This window comes from Netta rufina (assembly GCF_964035555.1).
Source record: "Netta rufina genome assembly, chromosome: 6".
NCBI classification, from domain to species: Eukaryota; Metazoa; Chordata; class Aves; order Anseriformes; family Anatidae; genus Netta; species Netta rufina.
This window is the reverse complement of record NC_140129.1, coordinates 39781527-39807012: the sequence shown is the minus strand read 5'-3', so window position 1 is coordinate 39807012 and position 25486 is coordinate 39781527. Positions and strand designations below refer to the sequence as shown.

The 25486-nt window shown below is 50.3% G+C and overlaps 2 protein-coding genes across 2 annotated transcripts; both read left to right on the top strand.

Moving 5' to 3' along the window:
• Nucleotides 1-5564: 5564 nt before the first annotated feature.
• CYTIP (cytohesin 1 interacting protein) lies at nucleotides 5565-15265 on the top strand (the record flags this gene model as incomplete). The annotated part of the gene is made up of 8 exons (XM_084289519.1): nucleotides 5565-5729; nucleotides 8074-8123; nucleotides 8339-8393; nucleotides 10609-10711; nucleotides 10862-10955; nucleotides 11261-11330; nucleotides 14032-14098; nucleotides 14793-15265. 8 exons carry the CDS (start codon nucleotides 5565-5567, stop codon nucleotides 15263-15265), a joined length of 1077 nt encoding a protein of 358 aa, XP_084145645.1.
• Nucleotides 15266-22598: 7333 nt separating this feature from the next.
• ERMN (ermin) lies at nucleotides 22599-25275 on the top strand (the record flags this gene model as incomplete). Its single annotated transcript, XM_084289210.1, has 3 exons — nucleotides 22599-22845; nucleotides 23172-23258; nucleotides 24857-25275. 3 exons carry the CDS (start codon nucleotides 22599-22601, stop codon nucleotides 25273-25275), a joined length of 753 nt encoding a protein of 250 aa, XP_084145336.1.
• Between the last annotated feature and the right edge of the window lie 211 nt (nucleotides 25276-25486).

The following is a 25486-nucleotide window of genomic DNA, read 5'->3' as shown; positions in this document are numbered from 1 at the left end:
ATAAGCAGTTATTTACACAGTCATGCAGCTGAATGCCCTGAGAGCTGGTAGTACTGTGAAGCTGTGTTCCCCAGATGTACTCCAGTGACAGGTAGCAGAAATCTCCTTTAACACGACAGCCTTGCTGAGAAACATATCAACCTGCGTTTTATCCCTGATATCACAAACATGTTGTTCTCAGATACCCAAACACCTGTGCAGTGGTGCACAGCCATTGTGAAATCCTGGTATGCCCAGAGGTTTATTACAACGGTCAGATGACAGCAGACAATCAAACTTGTCTTTCAGGATTTCTCTAGCATGGATTGGCAAAGGTCTTGTTGCTGTCACGGGGAGGACACCAAGGTCAGTGTGAAGCTGCACACAAACTGTGTATCTTTGATGTGTCATCTTGTATGAATATAAAAATCTTCTCTATGTTTTTATACACATACACCTTAACATATATCAGATGCAACCATACAAATCTCTATACTGCAGTGAAAAAAAATGTGGATTTTGTTTTCCTTCAACTAGTTATTTTCGTTAAATATACTGCCAAGTACTTGGTATGTATTTGTTTAAAAATTAACTGTACAGATACTTGGCATACTTCTGGACTGTTGCTCATGCAGCTGAAGCTGCATTCAATTAGATCTGTTGTAAAACACCTTTTTGATTTAATTGGTAAATTAAATGAGAGGTGCTGGAAATTTACTGGCTATAAAAAAAGCACCAAGACTATTGCTCAGGATCACTGTCTTCCATTTTTGCAAGTATTTGAAAATCTAATGTAAAATCATGGAAACAAAGGTTAGGAATCTAAGCTTTCAGGACAATTTCAACTCTCAGCAAGAGGGCTGTTCAGGATTTCTTGAAAATCAGCCTTATGTTTCATGAGTATTGTTAGTATTCTGCAAATTTCATGTGTTGGTTAGGAAAGCAGAGAAGAGCATATGGGATGGATTAGCAGCTAAGGGGAGAGGCACATGGGGTGATACTCATTTGGGTATGCAAACCGTTATTCTGAGTCATTGCATGGCTTGCCAGCTACTTGTCAAGTGGAAAATCTGGTGGCACAAAGGATTAGCCACTTATACAAAATGGCTTTTGTGGTTTTTCTATATTTTAAAGTGTGAAAATACAAAACTTAGAAAACTGTCTTAGAAAAATATAGAGAGAGACTATTTGTTTGAAACCATGCAGCAGATTTCATGCAGGCCCCAGGATGGTCTATGCGTGCTCATCAAACCAGTCTGTGTTACCGCAGGTGAAGTCACTCAGCTCAGACTACCTCACAGGGACACCCTTCTGTTGCCTTTTCAGCAAGAACCAGTTCTGGTTTTGTGATATGCATGCAAACCCTTTCCAAGTCAGTGGTGGTCCACCTAATTACCGAAATGCAAAATCAGTCCCTTAACGTCATGTGAGCTTGTTAGTTTCTTTTTACAACAGCTAGAACTTGGCAGTGAATTAGACCAAGGAAGCAGGGTGAAGAATATGAGGGGTAGATGTCTCTTGGAAAAGGCTGAGCCTGGATGTGCCTGGGAAAGCCAGGCCAGGCCTGAGGAGATGGCATTGAAGAAGCTGCAGGCTCTGCCCTTTCCATCGGCACGGAGGAACCAGTGCCGTGTGTCTGCCCAGGCCACATGCAGGTACAAGAGTGTCCCATGTCCTCACAGCAAATGATGGGTAGGGTGGAGGGGCTGCTGGTGCAGGTCCCCCGCACCCTGTCCTGATGGGAGATTTAATTTGTTTCTCTCCTTGGCTTGTTTGGAGATGAGTCACTTGGTTTCAGAAACGTAAAAGAGGGTTGCCTGAGGAACTGAAATGCACTTTGTTTGTTTTCAAAGGCACCCAGCAGGGTGAGGGTGAGCAGCGAAGAAGGAAGAGGCTTTGAGTCACCACATCCCTGCATTACTCAGCCTGCTTCAGGCACTGAGCTATTGTCACCCCTGGGGTACAGATAACTCTGCTCAGGAAAAATGGGAGAGCTTTCTCCCCCGTCATACTTTCTTTCCCTTTTCCCCTTCTTTCCTCTCCCCATCCCCTTTTTCCCCCTTCTTCCTTTTCCTTCCTTTTTTCTCTTTCCTGAGCAAGCTCCATGGGAGGAGGTGTGAGATGCCTGAGCTGCCAGCCCGGGCAGAGCAGTGCTGCACCGGGAGAATCCCCCCTCTGCCGGGATGTGCAGCCATCCCGGGCAGAGCATGGGGTAGCTCGTGAGGTGAAACTGGGATGATAAAGAGGGAATGATGACTGGAAAAACATGAACTTCCACAGAACTTTGAGCTTGGGCCATGAAGGTTTTGTTTGTTTGTTTGTTTGTTTGTTTGTTTCCTTCCCTCCAGGGCATTTGATTAGTTTGTAAATACTTGCCAAACATAAAAACATTTCAGTGGCCATGTTTTAAACTGGTTATACTAAATAGTACTAATGGTAACTCAACCACTGGCTGAAGATAGAAATGACATTTGTCAAGGTCCCCAGGGAGACGCAGGTGGGCACCATGCTTCTCACAGGCATTCGGTATCACGAGGGCTAACTCCACAGAGCGTTACAGCTCATTCATTACCAGAAATCCTGAAAATAAAAATCCTTTCATTTACCATTGTATCCCAAAGCCTTGTCAGTACTTCTTTAAAAGTGGAAGATATTGTGTTCCTGCCTGCTGTATCACACGCATCACCTGCAAAATAGGGGGTTTATTTGGCTTTCGATAGACTAGAATTTTGGTCTTGGGAAACAAAAGTTTTGGTGTGCTGATAGCCTTATCTTTCAGGGTTGACATAAAAACCTCCCCCTAAAGCTGGGATATGTGCACCATTTAGCTGCAGAAGCCCATGCACATGGCCCAGGAATCCAAGCTGCAGGGCTGGGAGGCAGCACGACGTGTCTCACAGTCAGCAAACGTCATCAATGCGCTTGTGTCTTTTCTTGTCATCCCTGTTTTTGGAGCATAGGAAGGAAGAGTCTCGATTGTTCAGTGTTAGCTGGAGCTTAATCATGCAACTTCTGCTGGGCCAAGAGGAGCGCTCAGGTTGTTCCAGCTGGCAGGGCTGGTAGAAGGGGCAGACCCTCTGCATCTCCTGGGAGATGCTCCAATTTTGACAAAAATGACTGGTGCAGCTTAAGACCATGGCAGCTTTTGCTTTTACTTTTCAAACTAGCCATTGTCTTTAGTAAGCGTAAGATAAATGACAAGATCAGAATTTCGGGCACGTCAGGCAGATGGAGGTCTGCCAGGCTGCGGGGGGCCGGCGGGTCCAAGCTTTGGCTGGTGAACCATCGGTGTCACCTGGCGGTGGTGGATGCACCCTGGCAGTGTCCCCCAGCCACACGCTGTAACCGCTGCTGCCAGCCCGGTTCTGGGAGAGTTCTGTTTGGTGGAAAAAACAAGAGAACAACAACCAACCAAAAAAACAAACACACACACACACACAAAAACAAAACAAAACAAAACAAAAACAACACCCTGTGCTAGGAGTTAAATTTTACTTATCTTTGAGTTTGAATAGCCCATCCTACCATGCTCGTGGTTTTACTCACCCTGAGATTCTGCTCAGATCCTGTGTGATTTATAGTGCTTCACAGTCCAAAAATGAACTTGTTTACAGCTTAAGAGAAGACACTTTTTTTTTTTTTTAATGATACTTATTTTAAGAACTCATACCGCTTCTTTCGTAATCCTTTACTTCAAAGGTTTTATTTTTTCAGCATGTGAACACTCGCAGCCGCAGCCGGACACCAATACACGTGCTCCTCCTCCGCAGCCACTTGTGAAGGCAGTGTGCTCGTGAAGGCATGCAGACCAGCTCCGAGCTGAGGTGCTGTGACTGCTCATGCCGGGCTGCACCCAGCCTCCACAGCACCAGCAGCAAGCAGAGCTCACTCCAGCGCCGCGCTGCTGCACCCCTGCCTGCCTCGTCCCCGGGAGGGACTCTGTTCTCAGGGTCACAGCTCCCCTCAGAGCTTCAAATGCCAGCTAGGGTTAATTGTGACACACTCAGTTCCTTTGTAAAGTTATTTTCCCTGATATTTGTCCAGCCTTCTCAACTGAAGAATCGGGTTTCCAAGTGAGTGTGCAGATGTGCAGCCCACCACTCCTGCTGGTGCTGGCCACCAGCAGCTGGCAGGGGCAGAGTGCTCCCATCGGCTCCAGAGCGGTCCCGCAGTCATGAACTGGGGCAGGGAGGGGGCTCTGGGCTCTGGGCTTGGGCTCTGGGCTCACTGCCTGTGGCCCCAGCTGCTCCTGGGCTGCCTGCAGGGCTGGCGGCCAGCACAGCCAGAAGAGCGAGAGGGCAACTCTGGTCCTCCCGGGCTTCCAGTTCTTCTTTTGAACCACTTCTCTATCGCCAAAGGGAAGCAGAGACAGACACTGCTCTGTGTTTCCTCCCAGGCTTGTCCATAACACCCACGGAGCAAGCAACCCACCTGAAGGTTATCAACGCTTCAAGGGTGCTAGCAACCAGGTTGAAATGGACTGCAGGTTGCAGGATAACTGGGGTGAAAAAACAAAACAGCCTCAAATTCCACAACAGTCCTGAGTCCTCCCAGATGTGTTTGCTGCTGAGGTAAAACCTTTCAAAGAAAGGAACCTTGTGCAAAGCTTGATTTTAAAGCTACTGCACGATGTTCTGCCAGGGGCAGGCATTGCCAAGGTGCCAGTTCCACCTTGCTCCCACGGGGCACCCTGCTGGGGCATCGTCATGTGGTGTGCACAAGGAGGGGTGCAGGCATTGCCCCCTTTTTGCTCAGTGTGCGGGGCCTCGCAGGCACGGTGCTTCTGCTGCTGCCCATCGTTTTGCCTGCACGCAGCCCCCATGGCTCTGCCTCGGCCCCCAGCCAGCACCGTAACAGCCAGCGAGGAGCCGCGGCAAGGAGAGCTTCTGGCCACACTCATCCTGGCTCCGTGCTTGTCCCTTGGTTCTGGGGCAGCACCTCGTGTCCCTGTCCTCCGTCCCCGTGCTTTTGTTGCTGTTTGCTCACTAACCCCCTTTGCTGGGTGCGTCACCGCTCCTTACCGAAGCATGAGCGCTCTGCTAACACTGCGGAGCACGAGCAGAGCAGTGGTTTCAGCTTCTACTTTCAGGCTATGGGCTGAAAGTAGAAGAAGTTCTTGCTTCTCTCCCTGTGGCTGGAAAGTCACACATCGGCATGGCTGTCCAGAAAAAACATTATTTTCCTGTCTTTACCAAAAGGTAATTTGAGCAAAGCAAGGGATGGCGAGCAAGGGAAAGAACGAGGAAGCTGAATTCAAGCAAGTGTCTAAAGCAAACAGTTGTTTAAGGACAAACTATTGCAGAAAGTAGAAGCTGTTCAGAGAAAATTGTTACTGTGCGCAGGAATGGAAAAATTAAGCAGATTTCTGTAGCTGCCAACCTGAGTTCTTAACTCTGTTGTGAGCACAAAACATGCCGAGCAGCCCTGGTGATCTACAAGAAGAGGTTTATGTAATGTGCACCTAAACCACAAGTCACATGGCCCGCTTTCCGTTTTCATACTTGTTGATCGCTCAGAGTGCGTATCTGAGCTCCCTCGGACATGCCAGCGTTCAGCAATGCCTCTTTAGGAACCCTTCTGCTGGCATGTCTTTAAAAAAGCTCATTCAGCAAAACCATAACGCCAGCACCGTGGGCTTCGGTGCGGGGCCGGCGTGCACGCCCCACGGGGAGCCGGGGCCGCAGATGGACAGCAGGCGGCTCCAGCACCTGGCCAGCACGGTGGGCACGCTGCCGCGGGGCCGCAAGCAGGTAGGGCACCTCACAGCCCACACGGAGCCCTGGGGCACGAGCTGGGCTGCCACCAGCACGGGGCTTTGCTGCTCAGTCCCCCTGTGCCGGAGGGGTTGCCGCGGGCTGAACGGGTTTTGGGGCTGTCATGAAGTCTTTCCTGCAGTGACCTTGCAGGGTGCTCTTGAGAGGAGATGCAGGAGGAGGCTGCCCACGGGCGCCTGGGGGCCAGAAGAGCTTCTGCAGCTTGTACCCTGCCCAGGCTGCCTCTCTTCTCCATTTGCAGCTGTGCTGTGAGGCACAGAGGCTCCTGCTACTGGGGGTACCCTTAAATTTGGGTTTGCTTCAGCATGGTGTCCTGTCTGGGCTTCCCTTTGTTCTGCATCTCTGGCAGGGAGCTGATGTATCCCGAGCTGCTTCCTCCCAAACTTTGGAGTATTTTGCTACAACTATTGTAGCTGCTTTGGCTGTCTGTTTCACTGTGTTTTTCATGCAGAACAGTAAAATTCTGTTGTTTCCAACCAGAGTCCAACAAAACCCTTTTGCTGCTGCTGCAAATTGCCAGCTGAGCAATTCTAGCTTGTCTATTTGTCGAGTGTGAACTCGCTTAAATAGAAAGCGCTTGTAACACATAATTTCAAAGTATTATCAGAAAACCAGCACACAGTGTCTGTGCACTTAAGGCTTTGCTTAGCGCAGTAACAGAAGCGCACTCCATCCGTCTCGTTGTACAAGCCTGGGACGATAAAGGAGAGCCAGGACCAGGCAAATGCTGGGAACGCTCAGTGCATTGGTTCAGCCACTGCCAGCGGTGACAGAGGAGCACTTTGCGTGGCGATTGCTCCAGATGTAGAGATAAACAAATGATAATGGCCGTGACGCAACTGTGTGTGTTAAAGATAAATTACAGCACGTACATTAGGCATGGGAACTGCTCCGCAGAGACCTTGCCTAGTGGGGCTGAGCAGCCTGGGTTTAGGCCTGCAGTTAGCTCTCCCACCTCATCCAGTTTCTTACTGCAGTCACCTCTCCTTCCTCTCCTTTTCTCTCTCCAAGTAAATGCATATTTATGAAATGGAGGTTTTATAGGTGGTCTTACAATGCATGACTTTATACCACTGAAGCCTGGGATGTTTTATGTATCGATAATGTAATCCCTAATTTGTTGTTCACTAAAAGTGAAGGGAAGAATTGATATTTAGCACTGATCCTTTATTTTTTTCTCCAGACCTCTTTAGTCACGGGTCTGCCTTGCCTGAAGCAGGGATGCCAGGTGCCTGTTGCCATGGCCATGCATCAGCTTGGAAATGCTATGTGGCCACCGCTAGAAACTGCTGAGAGCTGCCTGCAGTTTTCTTAGCGTGTGTCTGTGCGCTTTCTGCTTTTTCTTGTAGGTGTTAAGTTTATAAGTGCCCACAGATTTTTAGGGAAAAGGTGTGAAAGAAAGGTGAGGTCTTAGCATAACATAAACATGATTTAGGCACCATGCAGGTAACCGTTACAGTTTTAATGGAAGTGATGGCAATCCCTGGCTTTTAGTCTTGGAGCCTCACTCCTTTAGAGTTTTGTGTGCTAAAATATGATGGGAGCTCCATCTCTGAAGCCCTACTGAATGCAGGGTTTCTCTTCAGTGGTTGTGCCTCGTGTTCTCCCAGTTTCTACTGTCTTGAGTAGTTACACTGATTTTTTTCAAGTAAAGGTGGGACTGGCACTGCAGTACTGTCTGTCAGTGAGGATACCTTGATCTTCACTGGAGGAGAACAACTGAATCGATATTATTATGTACTAAAAGTATTTTTTTTTTTTTACTCTGTAATGTTAGTACTTCAGTAGTGCTTCATTTTGCATTTATAGGGTTGGAAAAAATGCAAGAGCTCATTTTTCAGGGCTTAATTTCCAACATAATACAAATACACATGAATTCCTTCAACTATGGCCCCATGCAGGCGAGTGCCATGCTTTGCACCAGAACGTGCTGTGGCTGCCTGCACCTTGCTGAGCTTGCTGCCAGCACTGAAGAGGGCTCTGAGAGCGGTGCTGAGTGCTCTTGCAGTCCTGCACTTGGCTCTGCCTGACACTCTGAGCATTTATGCTCACGTTTGACTGATGACAGTTTTCTACTTTAAAGTGCAGCCTTTTATCTGAAGTTGTGCCCCGTTTGCTCACAGTTTCGTCGTGCTGCATGTGTTTCAGTTTCAGGAAGCCTCCAGAGGCTGTGCAAAGAGGGGAGATGCTTCTCCTGCCCCCGATTTTATCTCAGGGCAGGGCTCTGTGCCCTGCACCTCCTCCAGAGCACCTGCTGTAGGGAGAGCCCCACGGACCTGCGAACCCACTGACCCTTTTCCTCTCCCATTTCTGGTTCCAGCTTGCTTTAACCAGATCCAGCTCCTTGGGTGACTCCTCCAGGCCACAGAGGTAGGAAGATTCCCTTCTGCAACAGCCGCGTGTTTTGGGAGAAGCGCAGCCCGCCAGGCTAGGGCCCGGGGAGCGCGGTGGCCCCATGGCTGTGGCCGCGAGCGAGGCGTGCTGGTGCCCCTGCCTGCACGGAGCGGGGCAGCGAGGGGACAGGACCCTGCTGGAAAGGGAGTGCACCCCGGGGCTGTGCGTAATTCTGAGTGTTTTCCTTACAGACACCTTGTTGCTATATTCAAGGATGACAAAGAGACGTTTGGGTTTGAAATACAGGTAAGGCCTAAATGATGAGTCAATTCATTTGAAAATAAAATCTGGTGCAAACTCTCAAGTGTCACATACTCCAAATTATGTTAATAGAGCAGCGATGCAGAAATGGGATGCATTTCTGATGTTTTTTTCATAGCAAAGGTCATAGATACGAGTTTCTGACCTGTCAGAAGTCAGAGCACTGAGAGCAGGAGAAATCCCAAGTGTGCAATGGTAACATGTTCTTTTCTCCCTAGCTGAATATTTTTTAGAGAATTTTGTATGGAAATATTTTTATATAAAGAGATAGAGATCAAACAGCTCTTTTCCTAAAAAACACCTTGTGCTTGCTGTACAAGGCAGTGTGGTTACTGCCTCAGGGCACAACTGAGGGTGTGAAATAAACCACATGGGAACATCTGCAGAGCATATGAACAACGCATTTTGAAGCACCCTCAAGGAAGCATTAGGCATCTCCGCTGAGCCACACGCCTCTTCTGTGAGAGCAGGAGCTGTTCTGTCCCGGCGGTGCATGAGAACACCTCCCACGCTGCCCCTTCACTCTCGTTTACTGCTGCTGCAGCGCGTCGTCAGAGCACTTGCCCTTATCTATGCACAAAGGGAAAACACTAACTTCAGTGAAATGAGTGCATTAGGAAAAACCTAACTTTTTACGATTTGGTTCTGTGACTAATGAATGTGGAAGTGTTCAGCTCAGGAACAGTAGAGAGCTTTCAGAAGTGAATATAATTGAGTCAATTATTGGGCTTTTGTATAAATTGTCAGGGTGGATTTTCATTACATGTGACATTCTGATTAAAACTAATTGTTCTTGGCATATTTCTTCCTGAACGTACATTCAGTGTAAGCATTTCACTAGAAAGTCCAGGCTCTGAAAAGACAGCATCTGTCTGGTACTAAAAATAATCCATTATTTAGAAGTTGCAGTTCCATTACTATAATTTAAATTTAAGCAAACCAGAATAAGACAATGTGAAACTCTAGGTCCACCATCTGCAGGGAATTTATGAGAATTACAGTGATGGCTGAGTGCCAGAGTTTCTCGTGAGCTGCTGCCTTTACTAGGACTTCCCACCCGTGAACTGGAGTCTGGAGGCGAGGTGGATGCAGTATGGATCTGTACGTGCCCAGATGCTTGCAGGAAGGCACTGAGCCCCATGTCTCTCCCCACTCTGCAGCCACCTAGAACCTGGGTATCTGCTCCAAAATAATTGGCCTGCTGTATTTGCTGTATTGAATGTGAAGTCCTTCAAAATCCTCGTGTTTCTCTTGGAGTCCTTAGTTTAACTGAAAGTTTTACTGTTGGTCTCTAAGTCTGAAATCACTGAATTGGTGTAATTTAGCCTGATAAACTCTGAACTCATTCCAGTCTTCATTCCTATTTGTTCCATGTGGACTGAGAAATTTGAGAAACTAACATGACTTCTTATATCCAGGATAGATTTGGCTGTCATAGGTTTTCAGGAACTTCAGCTTCAGTACTAAAATTTGGTAGAGGATGTGGCTGAGTACTGATATTTGCATGTAACTAAAAAGACATTTCCTGTCATGGTAAGGATTGCTGGGGTTACATCTCCTAGTTTAGCATTTTCTAAATGAATGTCAGAGTTGATAATCAGATGATGGATTTTGCTTACAGTTATTTAACCTACATTTAAATGCATAAGTCAAAAACGTAAAGCACTTTTTAGGGGGAGGAAGGCACAGACGTAGATAATGAGTTTCAGAGACCAGAAGAGCAAAAGTTGGTTAATCTTTTCAGTTGTTATTGTTAACTTGTCTGTCTGGCAACACCTGATGGCTTAATGCAGCGTTCACATTGAGGAGGAGTCTATTGTTTGAAAAGCCAAGGCCATGCCCTGCCATGTCGTGACTGGGAACGTGAAATATCCTTCCAGTTGTGGGGAGAACCAGAAAGCAATTTGTGTAGATGTTCTTGACTGAAGTTACTGAGTTTTTGATAATGAATAATCAACTTGCTTTAAAACTAGATTTTGCAAAAACAATGTACAGACATCTGTCAGGTGCCTGCTGTTCTCTAATCATAAGAAAGCTATTTCTAATATAATCATATCATATAATCTGATCAACGCAGCCTTCCCATTTTAAAAAGATGTAAAAAGACTATGAAAACAAATTAGTCTGGATGACAGTATTTTAAGTATTAAATTGCTATCATGGCTTTAATATTGGTAACACTGTTGCTTTGTTATTACAGACTATTAGATTTCCAAACCAAAATGATTACTCCTTGGAGGTATGCACTTGTGTCTGCAAAATTCAAGAAGAAAGCCCTGCTCATTTATCTGGCCTTCAAATTGGTAACTACTAATGTTTTTTTTTTTTTTTTTTCCCCACTATGGATGGGTGGCCCTATCTTGCTTTTTATCCCCATTAGTTTTATTTTAGAGAAAGTGGAAGGGATACGTATGCTGAAGATGCTCATTATAGCCTCTGCTTATCTCTAACAGGTGATATCCTTGCCAATATCAATGGAGTGAACACTGATGGGTTTAGTCACAAGCAAATAGTAGACTTGATAAAGTCTTCAGGGAACTATTTAAGGTAGGCACCTGTCCTCCATAGTGTTTGTACTTTAACAGTCTGTCCCACTGGAAGCTAGGAAACCTTCTCGTGCTACCCAGCAGCCCCACACTGCCCCAGATGCATAGGTCTGTAATGTGCGTGTCTCTTGCCCGCACCGTGTTTGCCCCTCTGGCACCAACACCACTGTTGCCGAAGTCAGCTGTCGAGGAGAGGTGACGGCACACGGGGCCTGCCCTGTCCCATGTGCGTCCCCTCCCCGAGTGCACCGCGGCACCACGTGCTGCTGTGGGACCACCAGTATCCAAAGCGCCTCTTCCTTCCAGGCTGGAGACTGTCAATGGGGCCATGTACCTGAGGAAGATGGAACTCGAGACCAAGCTGCAGCTGCTGAAGGTAACGTGGTGAGCCCCTTCTCTGCCGCGCAGCGCAGAGGCTGCTGTGGGTCTGCTGTTTGTGGAGGTGGCTGGGCGGTGTGGCAGGGGGATGGCACCCGCGTGTCCCCTGTGCTGGCACTGCCAGCCACAGCACCTCCAGGGGTGGTGCTGCAGCTGCCAGGTCCCATGGGTGCACGGGGACGGACGGTGCCAGGACTGCCTGGACGGAGCACTCCTCCCTGAGCCCCTGGGTGTTTTCTGAATGGGCTTGAGTGTTCTCTGCCTGGGGCGCTGAGCTTCTCCAGCTCTTTCCCTGCCCTGGTTTAGGGAAGAAAAAACGTTCATCTTGACAGCATTTCATGGCCTTGTTTTGAATTAGGTCAAATGATGAAAAAATGATTAAAAAAAAAAAAAAAAGATGTCTGATAGCTTTGACCTCTTCTTAAATTTTGTCAGACTAAAAATTAACGAGTGCTCCAAGTAAACAGTTAAGTTTACACAACATTTTGAAAATGTCAAAACATTGTGTGTAGAAATTTTGGAGTATTTTCCCCCCCCTCAAATATCAAATTGTAAGATTGATGAGGAACCTTGATCTGGTTGGCACTGAATTTATGAGAATATAGCACAGGGCATGGTAGCTTGGTATATAATTTTTATGATGTAGCTGATGTAATGGCTACGTGGAGGCTGTACAGCAAGGATACAGCGAGGAAGGACGAGGCCCTTCAGTACTCATTAAACTAAGCTTGGCTATGCAGAATACTTCTGGAGATATCTGGGCTGGGTTTAGGTGTTACTGCCCCACAGCTGGCTGTTATTTTCTCTCTGAAGGAGGTAAAATTATCTGTGGGCTGTGGGATGCTCTCAGCTTTAGGGTGACGGGGGACAAAGGACTGCTGGCAATACTGAAACCTGGTCTGGACCACCAGGAGGTTGGGACACCTTTGTTAGCCCAGAGGGCTGCTCGGTGTCTGGGTGCTGAGCTGCGCTCGTGCAGGAGGCATGCAGGGGAATGCATTCGCCCTGCCAGCCTGATGGAGCTGCCCAGCTGAAGCCTCTGGGAGGTACTGGCACCAAGAGGACCTGCTGCAACACCCAGGGGAGTTTGCAAGGACAAAGTGCTGGCTGAAGCGGAGGCACTGCTCTGGCAGAGGCAGCGGTGCCAGCCCCAGTTTGTGCTGTGGTGCTCCCAGTCCCGCTCAGCCCCACTGCCCACCCACTGGTCCCAGACCCACATCCAGAAGAAGCCATCCGGGCTGTTCCCTTAGGCAGCTTCACGAAATAACGGCACAGTCACAAGACACAGGCTGCCTCCCATTCCAGAGAACTTATAAAACCCAAATCTCCTGTGAAATGCCCTGCTTTCGGGTTTTAGAAAACAGTTGTTTCCCAGAAGTGCCAAATCTTGGCAATGAGAGTTCTCGCAGTGCAGAATTTGGGTGTGGGCCTGGCCCTGCGTGATCAGGAGTGTGGCGGCAGTGGAAAGAACCTACTTTCGGTCATGACTGTGTCTGATGTCTCACCGCGGGACGTGTTCAGCAGCTGGAAGCCGTGTAACCACACCAGGGAGCAGCGTGCTGGCAGCAGCGAGCGGGGACACGTACCGTGTGCCAGTTATTTGGGGAGCCCAGCTGCTAATGAGGCCTAACTAAATGGGAGAAACCATCACTGGGAGGTTGCTTTGCTTGGGTCCCAAAGGGGGCAAAGAATGTCTTTGGCCAACTCCCCAGCACCGCTGCCCCACAGCAGGCACATCGTGGCGCTGGGTGCGGGCACCACCAGCCCTGCCCTGCAGCTGCGGTCGCCCAGAGGCAGGAGGGGAGCACGGCGGTGTCTCAGGCCCTCCTTGACAGCAGTCACTGCTCCCGTATTGCAGGGGAGGCTGTCAGGGTGCTGGATGGGTGGCAGTGCTTTGCCCTCAGGAGGCTGTGTGTGTGCTTGGTTGGTTTTTCCTGAAGCGTGGAGCAGGGGAGAAATGTGCAAGGAGTAGCAAGATTGTCCACGCAAGCTTAGCCTGGGCACTTTGCAAGTATAAATATAACTTGTCAGAGCACCTAGCTGCATGTTTGAGGTGCACCGAGTTCATGAAGATCACTGAGGTAGCACCTACTCCAGGCAGAGGTTAACCTGGCTGGTTTTGAATCAGTTATGCAGCATTGTATTTGTTATATCAAAAGATCATCTGCAACAGAGGAAAAAAGTTAGGCGTTGCTCATTGTTAGGATGGTTTGTCAGCACCTGCAGGCTGTAAGGACAGTCGGGGGGATGTGTTCCCTACTGCAGGATTGGGGCACTGCTGACCGTGATGTGCCTGCGCTGCTGGCAGAGCCAGGAGCAAGGAGCACGGGGCCCTGGCAGAGGCAGCCGGCTCTGGGCTGCGGCAGGTTTCTGACAGAGGTTGGCTGTGCCTCCCCACTGAGAAACTGGTTTTCTAGCTTTGCTGTCCGAATGCATGCTGCATGCTCTCCGGATTTCAGCCTTCTGCTTTCACAAATCTCATATGTGAAGCGCTTCGGTCAGAGCACTCAGGGCATGAGTCTGTGCTTTGTGGGGGAAGGTTCCCAAACTCCAGGACAACTGCTGTTGTGCTGGTGAGAAGGGGGTGCACAAATACTTCCTGTAGGTGAAACGTACGGCCTGAGAACCCTGTCTGTTAAAGCGTTCTAAGCCTCTGTGAAAGCGTGTGAGTGACAGGTAGTCCTCTTTATCCTTCACAGAAAACTCTGCAGCAGAAATGGGTGGAGTTCCGCTCCTTGCACTTACGGGAACAGCGCTTGCTGCATGGTAAGTCGTCTTTTCCGGGTCGGAAACCACAGCACTGCTGAGACCTTCCGTGGAAACTCGGGCTGATCAGTAGCAAGCATTCCTTTAACCTGATTTTCATTTGCTTGCTTTTTCTCCTGTTAATGAGGGCATGGGGCTGGCCCACGGGAAAGCTTTTTTTTAGTGACTAATGAATTTGGATGCTGCTTTGCTGATGCAGACTGAAGGCTCTTTTGCATCAGTTCTAGGAAACGAGTTTTGTGTGGGTTGTAAAATTTCTTTTCCATTCTCTTTTTATGGACTTAAAAACAAACAAACAAAGCCCTCCCCTTATTTACAGGTTGCCCTGGGGGCAACTTTGGTTCTGCATTTTGGGGCAAGGCAGGGGTAGAGAGCCCCACACAGCTGGGAAATGTGGGGTGAGAAGGGACACTGGGTGTGATCCTCCCCTGTTCCCTCATGGTGTGGAAACACCACAGCACCCCTCAGGCTGCCCCAGCTGGGAGGGTGGAGGGGAAGGGTGAAACCCACGAGAGACACAGCTGATGGCCTTGGCTGAATAGAGGGATGGGAATGGCCACGCTGACCTCCCTGAAGCGCTGTTTTGGGACAGCTGCTGTGGAGCCTGAGGCCATCTCTGCTTGCACAGGCTTCCAGCTCTCTGGCCTTGAGCAGATGCCATTGAATAATGCTCCTCCTCGACCTCTGCTTCCAGGAGAGGTGAATGACAATGCTCTGCTGGACATGCTGGAGCTGGAAGAGGCCAACTTATTTGGTGGCTGTGGCACACCGGGACCTGTCTCTCCGATCAAGCCTCGCTTCTCCAGCGAGAGCAGCTCCCGAAGCCGGCTGAGCTCCATGACCATCGACAGTGAGGACAGCTTCTACCAGAGCAGTGCCTTCGATGATTCTGCTGCAGAGAGCCTGAGCCGCCAGTCCAGCATCGACGATGAGTGCTTCTTCCCCAGGGACGGTGACGGCGCGGTCGGGAGGTCCTCCCTGCGCAGGAACCGCAGCATCAGCCTGGCCAGCAGCGGGTCCATGTCCCCCCTCTGGGAGGGAGGCAGCTGCTCGAGTAGCTTTGGGACACTCCCACGGAAGAGCAGGAGATCAAGCGTACGAAAGCAGCTTCTGAAATTCATCCCAGGCCTTCACCGAGCGCTGGAAGAGGAAGAAAGTCGGGTCTGACACAGCGCATGCTGTCCGTGATGCCTGGGGCTCTGCTCAGGAGCCCACAGCGGGGCCAGAGACCACACGCTGCAGCCCACCTGGAGGCTTGCAGCGGGTCAAACCCAAGGCTGCATTTGTTCCTCTCCTCGCACAACCTTACGGTGGGACTGATGGTATTTAAAATGCTCTGGGGTTTTTAATTATTTTAATTTTAATTTTTAACCAGAGTGCACTGTGGACTTCTTCATTAACATGAAAAACGACTAACTCCAAGATGTGAAGAACCTTTGCAGAACTTCCTCAGCATACTTTAGTATTAATAATGGTTAATAACTGAATGCAAGATTTGTAGCTATTTATTTCCTGTTACTGAAGTCAGAGTCCTCAACGGTGTCTAATAAATCAAGCACTTCCACTAAAGCCAGCGACAAAGTCCTGTTAGAAACGGGCTGGAGCCCGGAGCTTATGGCAGACCCCAGGGGAGATGTTCCAAGATGAAAACAGGCTGGTGGCAGTGACCAAACCAGCAAAGGGTGCGGTGGGGCTCTCTGGAGCCCTGTGGAAGCCACAGAGCTTTTCTGTGCAATTCCTATCATGCTTACTTGAAACAGCATGTTCTGTGCTGTGTCAGCTCAGTGACAGGTCATTTCAGTGCTGGGTGTCGTCACCATCACCCCTTGAGATTACTGCGATCAAATCAGCTTACTGGAATTTTAGCAGGTTGGAGAAAATGCTCGTCAGCATGCAGTGGTCTAAGCACACAGTTCAGGTTAATTTGACCTCTTTAAGGTGAGTGGAGCAGAGGATCTCCCCCAGGGACGACCAGGGCTGGCTCTGGTGTGGGTGCAGGCAGGCGCTGGCCGGGGTCTCCCTGTGGGCTGGTTTTGTTCTCCACCCCACAGAGACAACAGGCAATGAGGGCTCACCTGACAGCTCTTATGAGGTGCTATAATAAATATGGATATAAATGTGAAGAAACAGAGGACTTTTATTTTCCTCTCAGGCAACACAGAAATAGGCTGTTAGGCCAGAGCAAGCAGCCTAATTGTGTTTTTCAGGTACAATTGGAAGAATTTTAAATGTAATTTAAATGCCTTGTGTGCCTCGTTTATCTGTTGACCGAGAAGAATGTGCAGCTGTTTGCAATTCCGATATTGCTGTGGCAGGATTTCCTGGTCTTTTCAGAAACCTCAGACTGAAACTGATAGCTTTCCGTGGAGACAAACCCCAAATAAAAACAGCCTGGTACTGTCCTGGTACTCCTGTAATCAGTAAACGTTGCTCTGCGGGCTGCTGGAGGCCCGGCGGGGAGCCCCCGAGGGAGGCTCAGCCCCGGCACCTGGGCATGGAGCTGGGCTTGGGGCTGATCCTCATCAGACAGGTGGGCTGGGGCCTGGATTCACCATGATTCCCCTCACTGGAGCTTGTTTCTGGACACCGAATTTTTGGCCTGTGATCTGCCTCAAGAAACAGCTCCGCTTTGCCAGTCATGGTGGCAGAGACAACAAAGAAAGGCAGAGATTATTTCCACATGGACAACTTGGAGTTAAAGGCAGCTGCATGGGTGTCCAAGTGAAAGCAACCGTGGCCACAATAACCAGAAAATCTGGCGAAGGTTGATTAATACCCCAAAGAGAACAAAGAGATCCGACACTTAAAAAGAGACATTAAACTCAGTCATGTTTTTGCAATTTGGTACGGCAAATGTTATGATTTTGTAACTCATGCCAAGTAACATGCCTAACTTATTAGTGGAAATATGTCTAATTTAGCTAATCTGTTTGCTTATTCTTACCAAGTTATGCCTGAGCTAACTGTACCTGCAAGTTCTGTGTCCATGTCGGAGTCCGAATGAAATGCTTGCAATACTCATATTTCAGCAGGGTCAAGATTCTTCCTTGCTGTGTAGAGTTGCTAAGAAACAGACTAGGAATTCCTTAGATGTGTTAATTTTCATTTGCAAGTAAATGTATGTTGTTATTTGCTGGGCTTCCTGGAAAACACAGGCATCAGCAAAGGGCCCTCGCAAGGTCACACGAGTGAGTACACAGCCAATGCCAAACCCAGAGGTACAAGTGCTCAGAGACCTGCACAGAACAGTATCGGACATTGTGACTTTGCTTTTACCCTAAGCCACACAGACACTGTTTGAGGTCTTTACCAGACCTCAGAGAAAAGGAAGAGAGCTGCACAGAGCCTGGGTGCTTGCAGAAGGGGTGCTTCCAGCTGCCCATCGCCGTGAGCCATGGACAAGTCCTGCTCTGCCACAGCAGAGCACACCTCTGTCCGTCTGGCCCAGGACTCAGGGCCGTGGCTGTTGTATGCATTTATGTCTGAAGAAACAAATATTCCTAGCCTTGGGAGATACGTGCCTGCTTTTAGCATTGGGAAGGCCCATGAGCCTGGGCACCCAGCAAGCGTAAGAAAGGCAGTTAGATAAATGGTGCTGTTCTAGTGGTGGTGAGGACACTCGGGTTGCTACAACACGATGTGTGACAGCAGCACGGTGTTTTGAGGGCCATGAGCTGCGCGGCTGATCAAAAACAGGATGTGGGCGATCGGCAAGCTCTGTGGGGCTCTGCAGCGTGGCGGGGGATCAAAGGTGCCACAGCCTCTCGAGGGGAGGAAGAAACACACAGGCAAACTAAAGAGAGAGCAAAAAGAAGGAGAAAGCTTCTAGAACTGCATTGCTTCTTGCAGGGAGCAGCTGGGAGCAATTCCTGCTGTGCTCCCGGGATGTGCACAGGGATGCTGTGGTGGTGTGGGCTGGGTCTGTGGTGAGGCTGGGGCCAGCACGCCCAGGGGCACGGGGCAGCACGTGCTGGCTGAGGAGGGAGCGGCGCTGCAAGCCTTTGTGCCAGCTGCAGCTCCTGGGGACATGCTGGTGCTGAGCACGGCGCTTATGGGGCTGCCTGGCTTCCTGAGAGCCAGGGGACTGACTTTTCTTATCCCCCGTGGATAAAGGGGACAATCCGAGCTGCCAACAGAAAGAATCAATGTTTCACAGAATAAGAATACCCTGAGTTGGACGTGACCCACAAGCATCACTGAGTCCAGCTCCCGGCTCCACGCAGCACCACCCCAAAATCAAACCCTGTGTCTGACAGCATTGTCCAAATGCTTCTTGAACTCCAGCGGGCTCTGGGCCATGACAACGTCCCTGGGGAGCCTGTTCCAGTGCCCAACCACCCTCTCAGTGAAGAACCACAGAATGGTTTGGGTGGGAAGGCACCTTAAAGACCATCTATTTCTAGCCCCCTGCCAACGTCCCTCCAGACCAGGTTGCTCAGAGCCTCATCCAACCTGGCCTTGAACACTTCCAGGGATGGGGCATCCTCAGCTTCTCTGGACAGCCTGTGCCAGTGCCTCACCACTCTCTGAGTGAAGAATTTCTCCCTTACATCTAATCTAAATCTCCCCTCTTTTAGCCTGAAGTCTGCCCCTCCCAGTGACCGGGTCAGGGTGATCCCTCTCCAAGCAAAAACCACGGGAAGGACAAGGTCACCGTATCAGCCCCTGGTTTAGCAGCAGATGGGCAGAAGTTCCGCGTGAGGTGACGGTGATGGGACCGAGCACGCGGTGGCATTTCCAGCAGCAGGGCTGGCACAGCACCTCCGCGCCCGGCACTGCGCATGCTGCTAAGGGGGGAGCGGGGCGCAGGGTGCAGCAAAGTTCCCTCTGGTTACACGGGTCGGTCCCTGCTGCTCAGGCACTGGTGGTTGGCAGCTCAGTGTGGCTTTTCAAGGGCCTGGCAGTGCCTCATCTGCTGCTCCTCAGACCTGTTCGCCTCTTCCACGCTCCTGCAGCTCTCCAGCCAGCCGTGCCCCTTTTTAGTGACCTTCCCACTCTGCAGTTATTTTGCTCGGCTCTCTTGGCCTGTAATTCATATTGCTGAAGTTTTTTCTACAAAGCCATGAAGCGTATTCTGGCTTCTGCTGGGAAAATTTCAAATACAGTGGAAAAGCATGCTGCCTTCAAGGCTGTATTGCCCTGCACAAACTCACCCCTCGCAGATTACAGGTCCAGGCCTGGAAGCTACTGACAGACGCAAGGCTTTTGCATTTCCCTGTCTCAGACTCGAGTTTCTGCTTGCCCTTGGTTTTGTTCCATTCCACTTCAGCTCTGCTCGGGGCAGGCACCTCTCATGTCGGTGGCCAGTTCACTGTTTTTCAGGGATGGCTGCATTTCTTCTGCCTTCGTGCATGTGGTTCTGCTCTGGTAGTTTCTGCTTTCAGACCAGACATTTCCTTTCTCGTGCAGCTGTTGTAGAAGTGTTCTGTAGCAGCTGGTGGCACCTAGCTCTTGTAGCAGTGAGAAGAAGATCACGGGACGTGCTTATGTGGGGTTACTCTCTGCTGCCTGCCACTGCAACTCAGACAGCAAGCACGCCTCGCACACGCATAAAGCCAAGAATTCATTGTTAATATCACTCAATTCTTAACACTGTAATTTGATGTAATTATTCATCTGGACCCAACTGATACAAAAAGAAGTAGAATGTCTGCTATGTGTGGTGCCTTTAGCACGTTAGATACTAATTCCTGTTCTCTTTGCAGCCCCTAAGGCCAGCTCTGCCCGGCTCCTTTCTTTGGCTGCCTGCAGGTGAGCTGTGCACAGCCATGGGGTCCCTGCCTGTGCCCATGCATCCCTCCATGCCTGCTCCTCTCTGCACCATGCCCCATGCCCTGCTGCATTCCCTGGCACTGCCGCACGTGTCTCAGCACCACATGCCTGCTTGTTCCTGCTAGGTGCACAACCTGCGGCTAAGGCAGCACCCGGGGCTGCTGCTGGCAACGAGGGACTGCCCCAGGCAGGTGGGGACAGACCTGATGGAAGTGCTGGGGACCACAAGGCAGTGTGGCACCCGATGGTGTTCTGCCTCGGGGGATCTGCAGCTGGAACAGCTTCAGTAAAGTTTGTCTCGTTCATTGGAAAATATTTTTCTTAAAAGGTTAAAGAGGCAGAAATGGGATGGCTTTCAGTTTGTGCAAATGAAATGTTGTTGTAGGCTCAGAACATATTTTTGCCAAACTCTATTTATAAACAGCTGCCAGTGGTGGGAGGAACCTGCAGCTACTTCTCCCTCGTGCCCAGCTCCGACTCCATCTGCATGAAAATTGGCTGGGACCGCACCGGTGCCTGAGCAGCACTGGGCTCTTGGCCACCGTGGCAGGACAGGGACAGAGACAGGGACGGGGACAGGGCGGGCAGCTCCTTGCTGCTGTCATGGCTCTGGCATGGGTCCTGTGCCGGCGGTGCCTGCGGCTGTGTGGGATGCTCACTGGCCATCACTTTGGTCTCCTCGCTTCCCAGAAAGCCAGCGGCAGCTGTTTGTTTTTCAGGCTGTCAGCACCTGAGTTACTCTGCCTGTGCCCATTGTCTGCAGGTAGTGTGCCCCTGCTTTGCCACTCCTGAACGCATTCCTGCCTGGAAGGGAGGCAAAGTGCTGCTCCTCCTACGGCATCATGTGGGGACAGAGAGGAGCAGAAACTGGAGGATAAGCAGTTAATGACAGATGAGCCTAAAGAACCCTGCAAATACCCTGCAGCACCTGCTTCTTAGTATTTCTGAGATGAATTTGAGTTACTGTGGCCCTAATGAGGCTCACCGACTTTCAAATTCCCAATGTGCTCTGGTGTCTCTGCAATCACAGGTGCTACTTACGAAATTTTAGAAAATGGGACTTGTTGAATGGAAACTTCTTTCTTAAAAGGTCACTCGGAAAATGGTTTATAATAGATTCATGCAAATAGAGCTTCAACCACGAGCCGCTAATTTGGGACGTGAAAGGGGGACAGCTGGTTGTGTCACCAATAGATGGCACCACGAAGTATCTCAACGTGTTCCCAGAGCTTTTTGCACCAAGAAGAAAGGCAGGTGCTGGGGAGAGGCGGACAGGACCCGTCCCTGTCCTGTCCACACCGGGACTGGGGGGCAGCTCGGCTCCCAGGGGCTGCCCCAACCCGTGGGACACCTCGCTGCTTGCAGCGCTGCCTCCCGCACTGCGGATCAGCCTTGCTGCTCCCCGTCCTGAGGTGCTGAGGAGCCTCCCAGCTGCCAGACCTTCCTCAGTGGTGTTTCCAGACCGAGGGAACCCTAGGGACAGGACCTGGCAAGCAAGGAATCGCATGCAAGGGCTTTTCGGATTATTTCAGAGCTAAGGAAATAGCTTGGGAAGAACAGAAAATGATCTCTCTGCCCTCCAGCTGTCAGCCTGTGCCACATACCCACCCCTCTCCTCATGAGGGTACCTGCAAGTGGGTGCTGCCAACCAGCTTCCAAATGTCATCATCCATTTGTTTTGGACATTTTTTTCCAACAAAGGATTGATTTTTGAATCAATTACACCAAACTCATTTACAGCACAGTGAAAAGTTGTTGATTAAAAGATGCAAACTCACAGATGAACAAGAACAGTCAAAGTGTTTTGGCTCTGTTTCTAATCAAGGTCTGATCTCAACAAGAGGATTTCCAAATCCCAAAGCCCAAAGATGTCAAAAATGTTGTATTGTATGAAAACAAAAAATCATTCAGAGCGGGCGATTACATTCTTATGTAAACCTGGCTTCATTCGGCAGGGTTGAGATGAGTTCAGCTGTGCTCAGGAAATGGCCGGCGCTGTTCACGCCACCCTCGCCCCCCTGCGAGCTTGTAGGTCCGTCTGCTGGCTCACGATGTGTTTATCTCATGCCTTGCCCCTTCCATGTTCCTTTAAGGAGTATTTCAGCTGCTGTGGCCCAAAGCTGCCTCCCGGAGGCACGGTACATTCTGCAGCCACTGGGCATCGTGCAGGATGTGCCCAGGCCCAGCCGAACCACTCAGACAGGGCGAAATGAGGCCCTGGTCCTGCGGCAGCCCATGGGGCTTACGGGGCAGGAACGGGGGGCTGCGGTAAGCCGGTTACACGGTGGTGGTGGGAGCGAGGTCACCCTCGGCGGATTAGGAGGCGAGAACAGTCGGTGCTCCTGTCGCAGGGGGGGAGCACAAAGGGCCATTGTGTGCAGAATACAAAATCCCTGTGTATTACCGTGGGCTGACATGCTGAAAGACCCGCTCTACATGCCAGCACAAAAGCCGCCTTGCTTCAGATTGTTTGTTTATGTAAATTTCAGCGGTGCATCTAATTACGAGGCCGAGCAGCCCGAGCGCCGGGCGAGGTGCTGATTGGGTCCCGGTGGCGGTGCCGGCGGACAAGCCCCCGCCAGCCCGTGGCTGTCACCGCCGGCCCCGTCTGGCCGCAGAGGGGACACGCGGTGACCGCGAGGACGTCCCGGGAGCAGCGGCCCAGCCCGGGAGCAGCGGGACGGGGCCGGCAGGTGCACGGCCTGAGCCCCTGGGCACGGTGCTCAGCATGACCGAGGACGTGCCGGCGGTGCCCAGCATGCCCGAGTGCAACGGGAGCGTGGTCCCTGAGAAGGGACCGCTCCAGGTCATTGGCATCATCGATGACATCGCCAGGCCCATCGGGATGGGGCCCTACACGAACGCAGACACCAGCCCTGACGCGCCACTCGCAAAAGGAAATGAGGAGGAAAGTAGAAACTCGCTGGTGGAGGACGTAGTGTGTGCAGATTTTGACAGAGAAAAGCGATGCGAAGGTAAAGTATGATGCTGCCTTTATTTGGGTATTTGGAGAGAAAAGCCTCTATTTTGTGTATAGTCTTATGAATAATGGCATGTATTGTGTGTGTTATTCAGAACTGCAAAGCTACAGGCATAGTAACAATGGCTCAGAGTAATGGGGAGTCAGGGACAGATTGAGCTAGAGGTTACAGAGACTGAAACGAAAAGTATATGACCAAAGGAAAAAGCAATTTTTTTCACTTTGCTCTAAAATTCTGCTGCCAATCTGCAGCCATTAAAACCTAATTATTGTCACTAACTGCTCCATAAGTACATTTCTCGTGCTTTGTATTTCCTAAAGAAAAGCAAGAGGAAAATGATGTGACGCTACCGCAGGGATCAGTTGATCTCCAGGACACAGGAACCGGCAGCCAGGAGTCAGAGGAAGGTAATGAAGAATGCCGTGTGATGTGACTTGTTCTTCTGAGGCATAGTGATGAGTAGCCTTCAGAGATGAGATTATACAGATGTTTATCTTTTTCAAATCCATTCAAACCCTCACGCTGCAGAGAAGGGTGACTCACTCCCATCCGTAGGATTGCAGCAGCTGCTGCCTCTCCTCCCGCGGTCTGTGCATGACACCTTTACTCTGGGGTCGAAGCACCCTGGGGCCTTGACACACGGGGTCTCCAGCCCTCCTGTCAGGACGGGAGATGCTTCATCTTCTGCTCCATGCAGGATAACGTTTACCTGCTGTTTTGTTGGATGGCTGTAAGTCTAAATTTTGCATCCTCAGAACCCAAACTCTTCCCTTCCTGATTTATGAAGTGTCTAAAATGCCCTGATCCCTAAGTAACGAGCAGAAATTTGTCTGCCCTCTGGAACATCTGTTCCTGTGTCCTTCCACTTGTACTTGGATGGAAACAGACAAGCATGCTCCGGCCAAGCCTGGGCCCCCCCTGCCCCTGCACAGAGTGGGGCTGGGGGCACTGTGTGCTCTCTGTCTTCGTGGGCACGCCAAAATACAAAGTCAGTGAGCATATTTAGTTATACCATGCAAAAGGTCACTGAAAAAGGAGGGGTATTTTATGGCCTTGGGGACACACCTGCATGCTGGTGGTGCAGGGTGAAGTCCTCTTGAAGATTTGGGATATCCTCTTGGATGTCCCAAATGCCGGTGGGATGCTCTCCTGGCCACGGCCATCCCGCATTTCTCCCTCCATTGGTGCACCCACCAGGCTGCGATAAGCTGGTGTGTCTGTATGTCAGCTGCCACATAAATATTGAACCTCTCCTCACAGAAGAGCAGATTAACAACTCGGAGTAGTTGTTGTGGTGTTGGCAAAGCTCAAGTCATTTGAACAGAGCTATAAAAGATATATGGTCGTGCCTTGTAAACAGAAACTGGTGCTGCTTTGATTAAGAAAAGAAAAAAAAAAAGTATGAACATTTGTCCTGGGCAAAATAATATTTCCTAGCAACTGTATGGGTTTTGAGGAGGTGAATCATGATGGTGGCTTTCCCACTCGGAGCTGACATCTCCACTCCAGCTGTGCTGCTTTACAAGTGCACAATAAAACCTATTAAACGATCTTGCACAGCCCCCCATCCATCTCAGCCACAAGCACTTTATCTCTAAATTGCAGGCAGCTTTTTAGTACCTAACCAATTTAGTCTAATTAATACTCAGGACTCCACAGGCAAAATGTTGAATAGACCGTTTGTTGTGACACTGGAGCAGAGATGTGCCAAACAGGACAAATACCAAATAGCCATCCAAGTGTTGCCCGCCACCTCTGAAGCCGGGACGTGCATGTGCCCGCGTCCCTGGGAAGGCCGCATGTGGGGTCCCTGCCCCACGGCCACGCAGACGGGTGCAGGTGGGTGAGCTGCAGCTGGGGGTGCCCCCCGTGGCACTGCAGTGTGTTGGGGGCTGTATCTGGTCCTGGGAGGGCAGGATGGAGCAGCTCGTCCTGCCAGGCAGCAGGCAGGTGGCATGGGGCATGCGGGCAGGCAGCCCCCACCTGCATAACTGTGTTGCTGCAGGGCCAGGCAGTGGGCAGCCAGCACTGGGGACAGCGGCCAGCCCCAGCGGGGAGGTGGCGGGGACCCCCGCAGGCACCGCTGAACAGAGAGCAGATGATGCTGATGAGGAGGAGGAGGAGGAGGTGGAAGAAGAAGAGGAGGACACCGAGGAGGACGAAGTGCAGGTGATAGAGATGCAGAAGGAGACCAGTGAGGCGTCCCGTCGGCAGCAGCAAGAGAGCGGCAAGGAGGTGTCGCCCCCCACCAGCCCCGGCTGCAACACCCAGGCTGAGAAAGCTGGGGAGCAGCCCAGCCTGGGGAAAAAGAATGACATCTCCAGACACAGCTACTCCCGGTACAACACCATCTCCTACCGGAAGATTAGGAAAGGAAACACCAAACAAAGAATTGATGAATTTGAGTCCATGATGCACTTATAAACTGAGGCGGAGGATTGCTTACTGAGACAGCAGTTCACTTTGGTTTTTGTTTTGTCTCCTTCCCCCTGCCCCCCGACATATTTCTTCATGCAACATGAAGTCACTGCTTTTTGGCTTTTTGTATGATTTCATAAAACATTGTGAAAATGTAACTTCTATGCTTCACTTTGCCAGCAGGCAGAGACACCCATAGAACAGGAGAATAATCAGG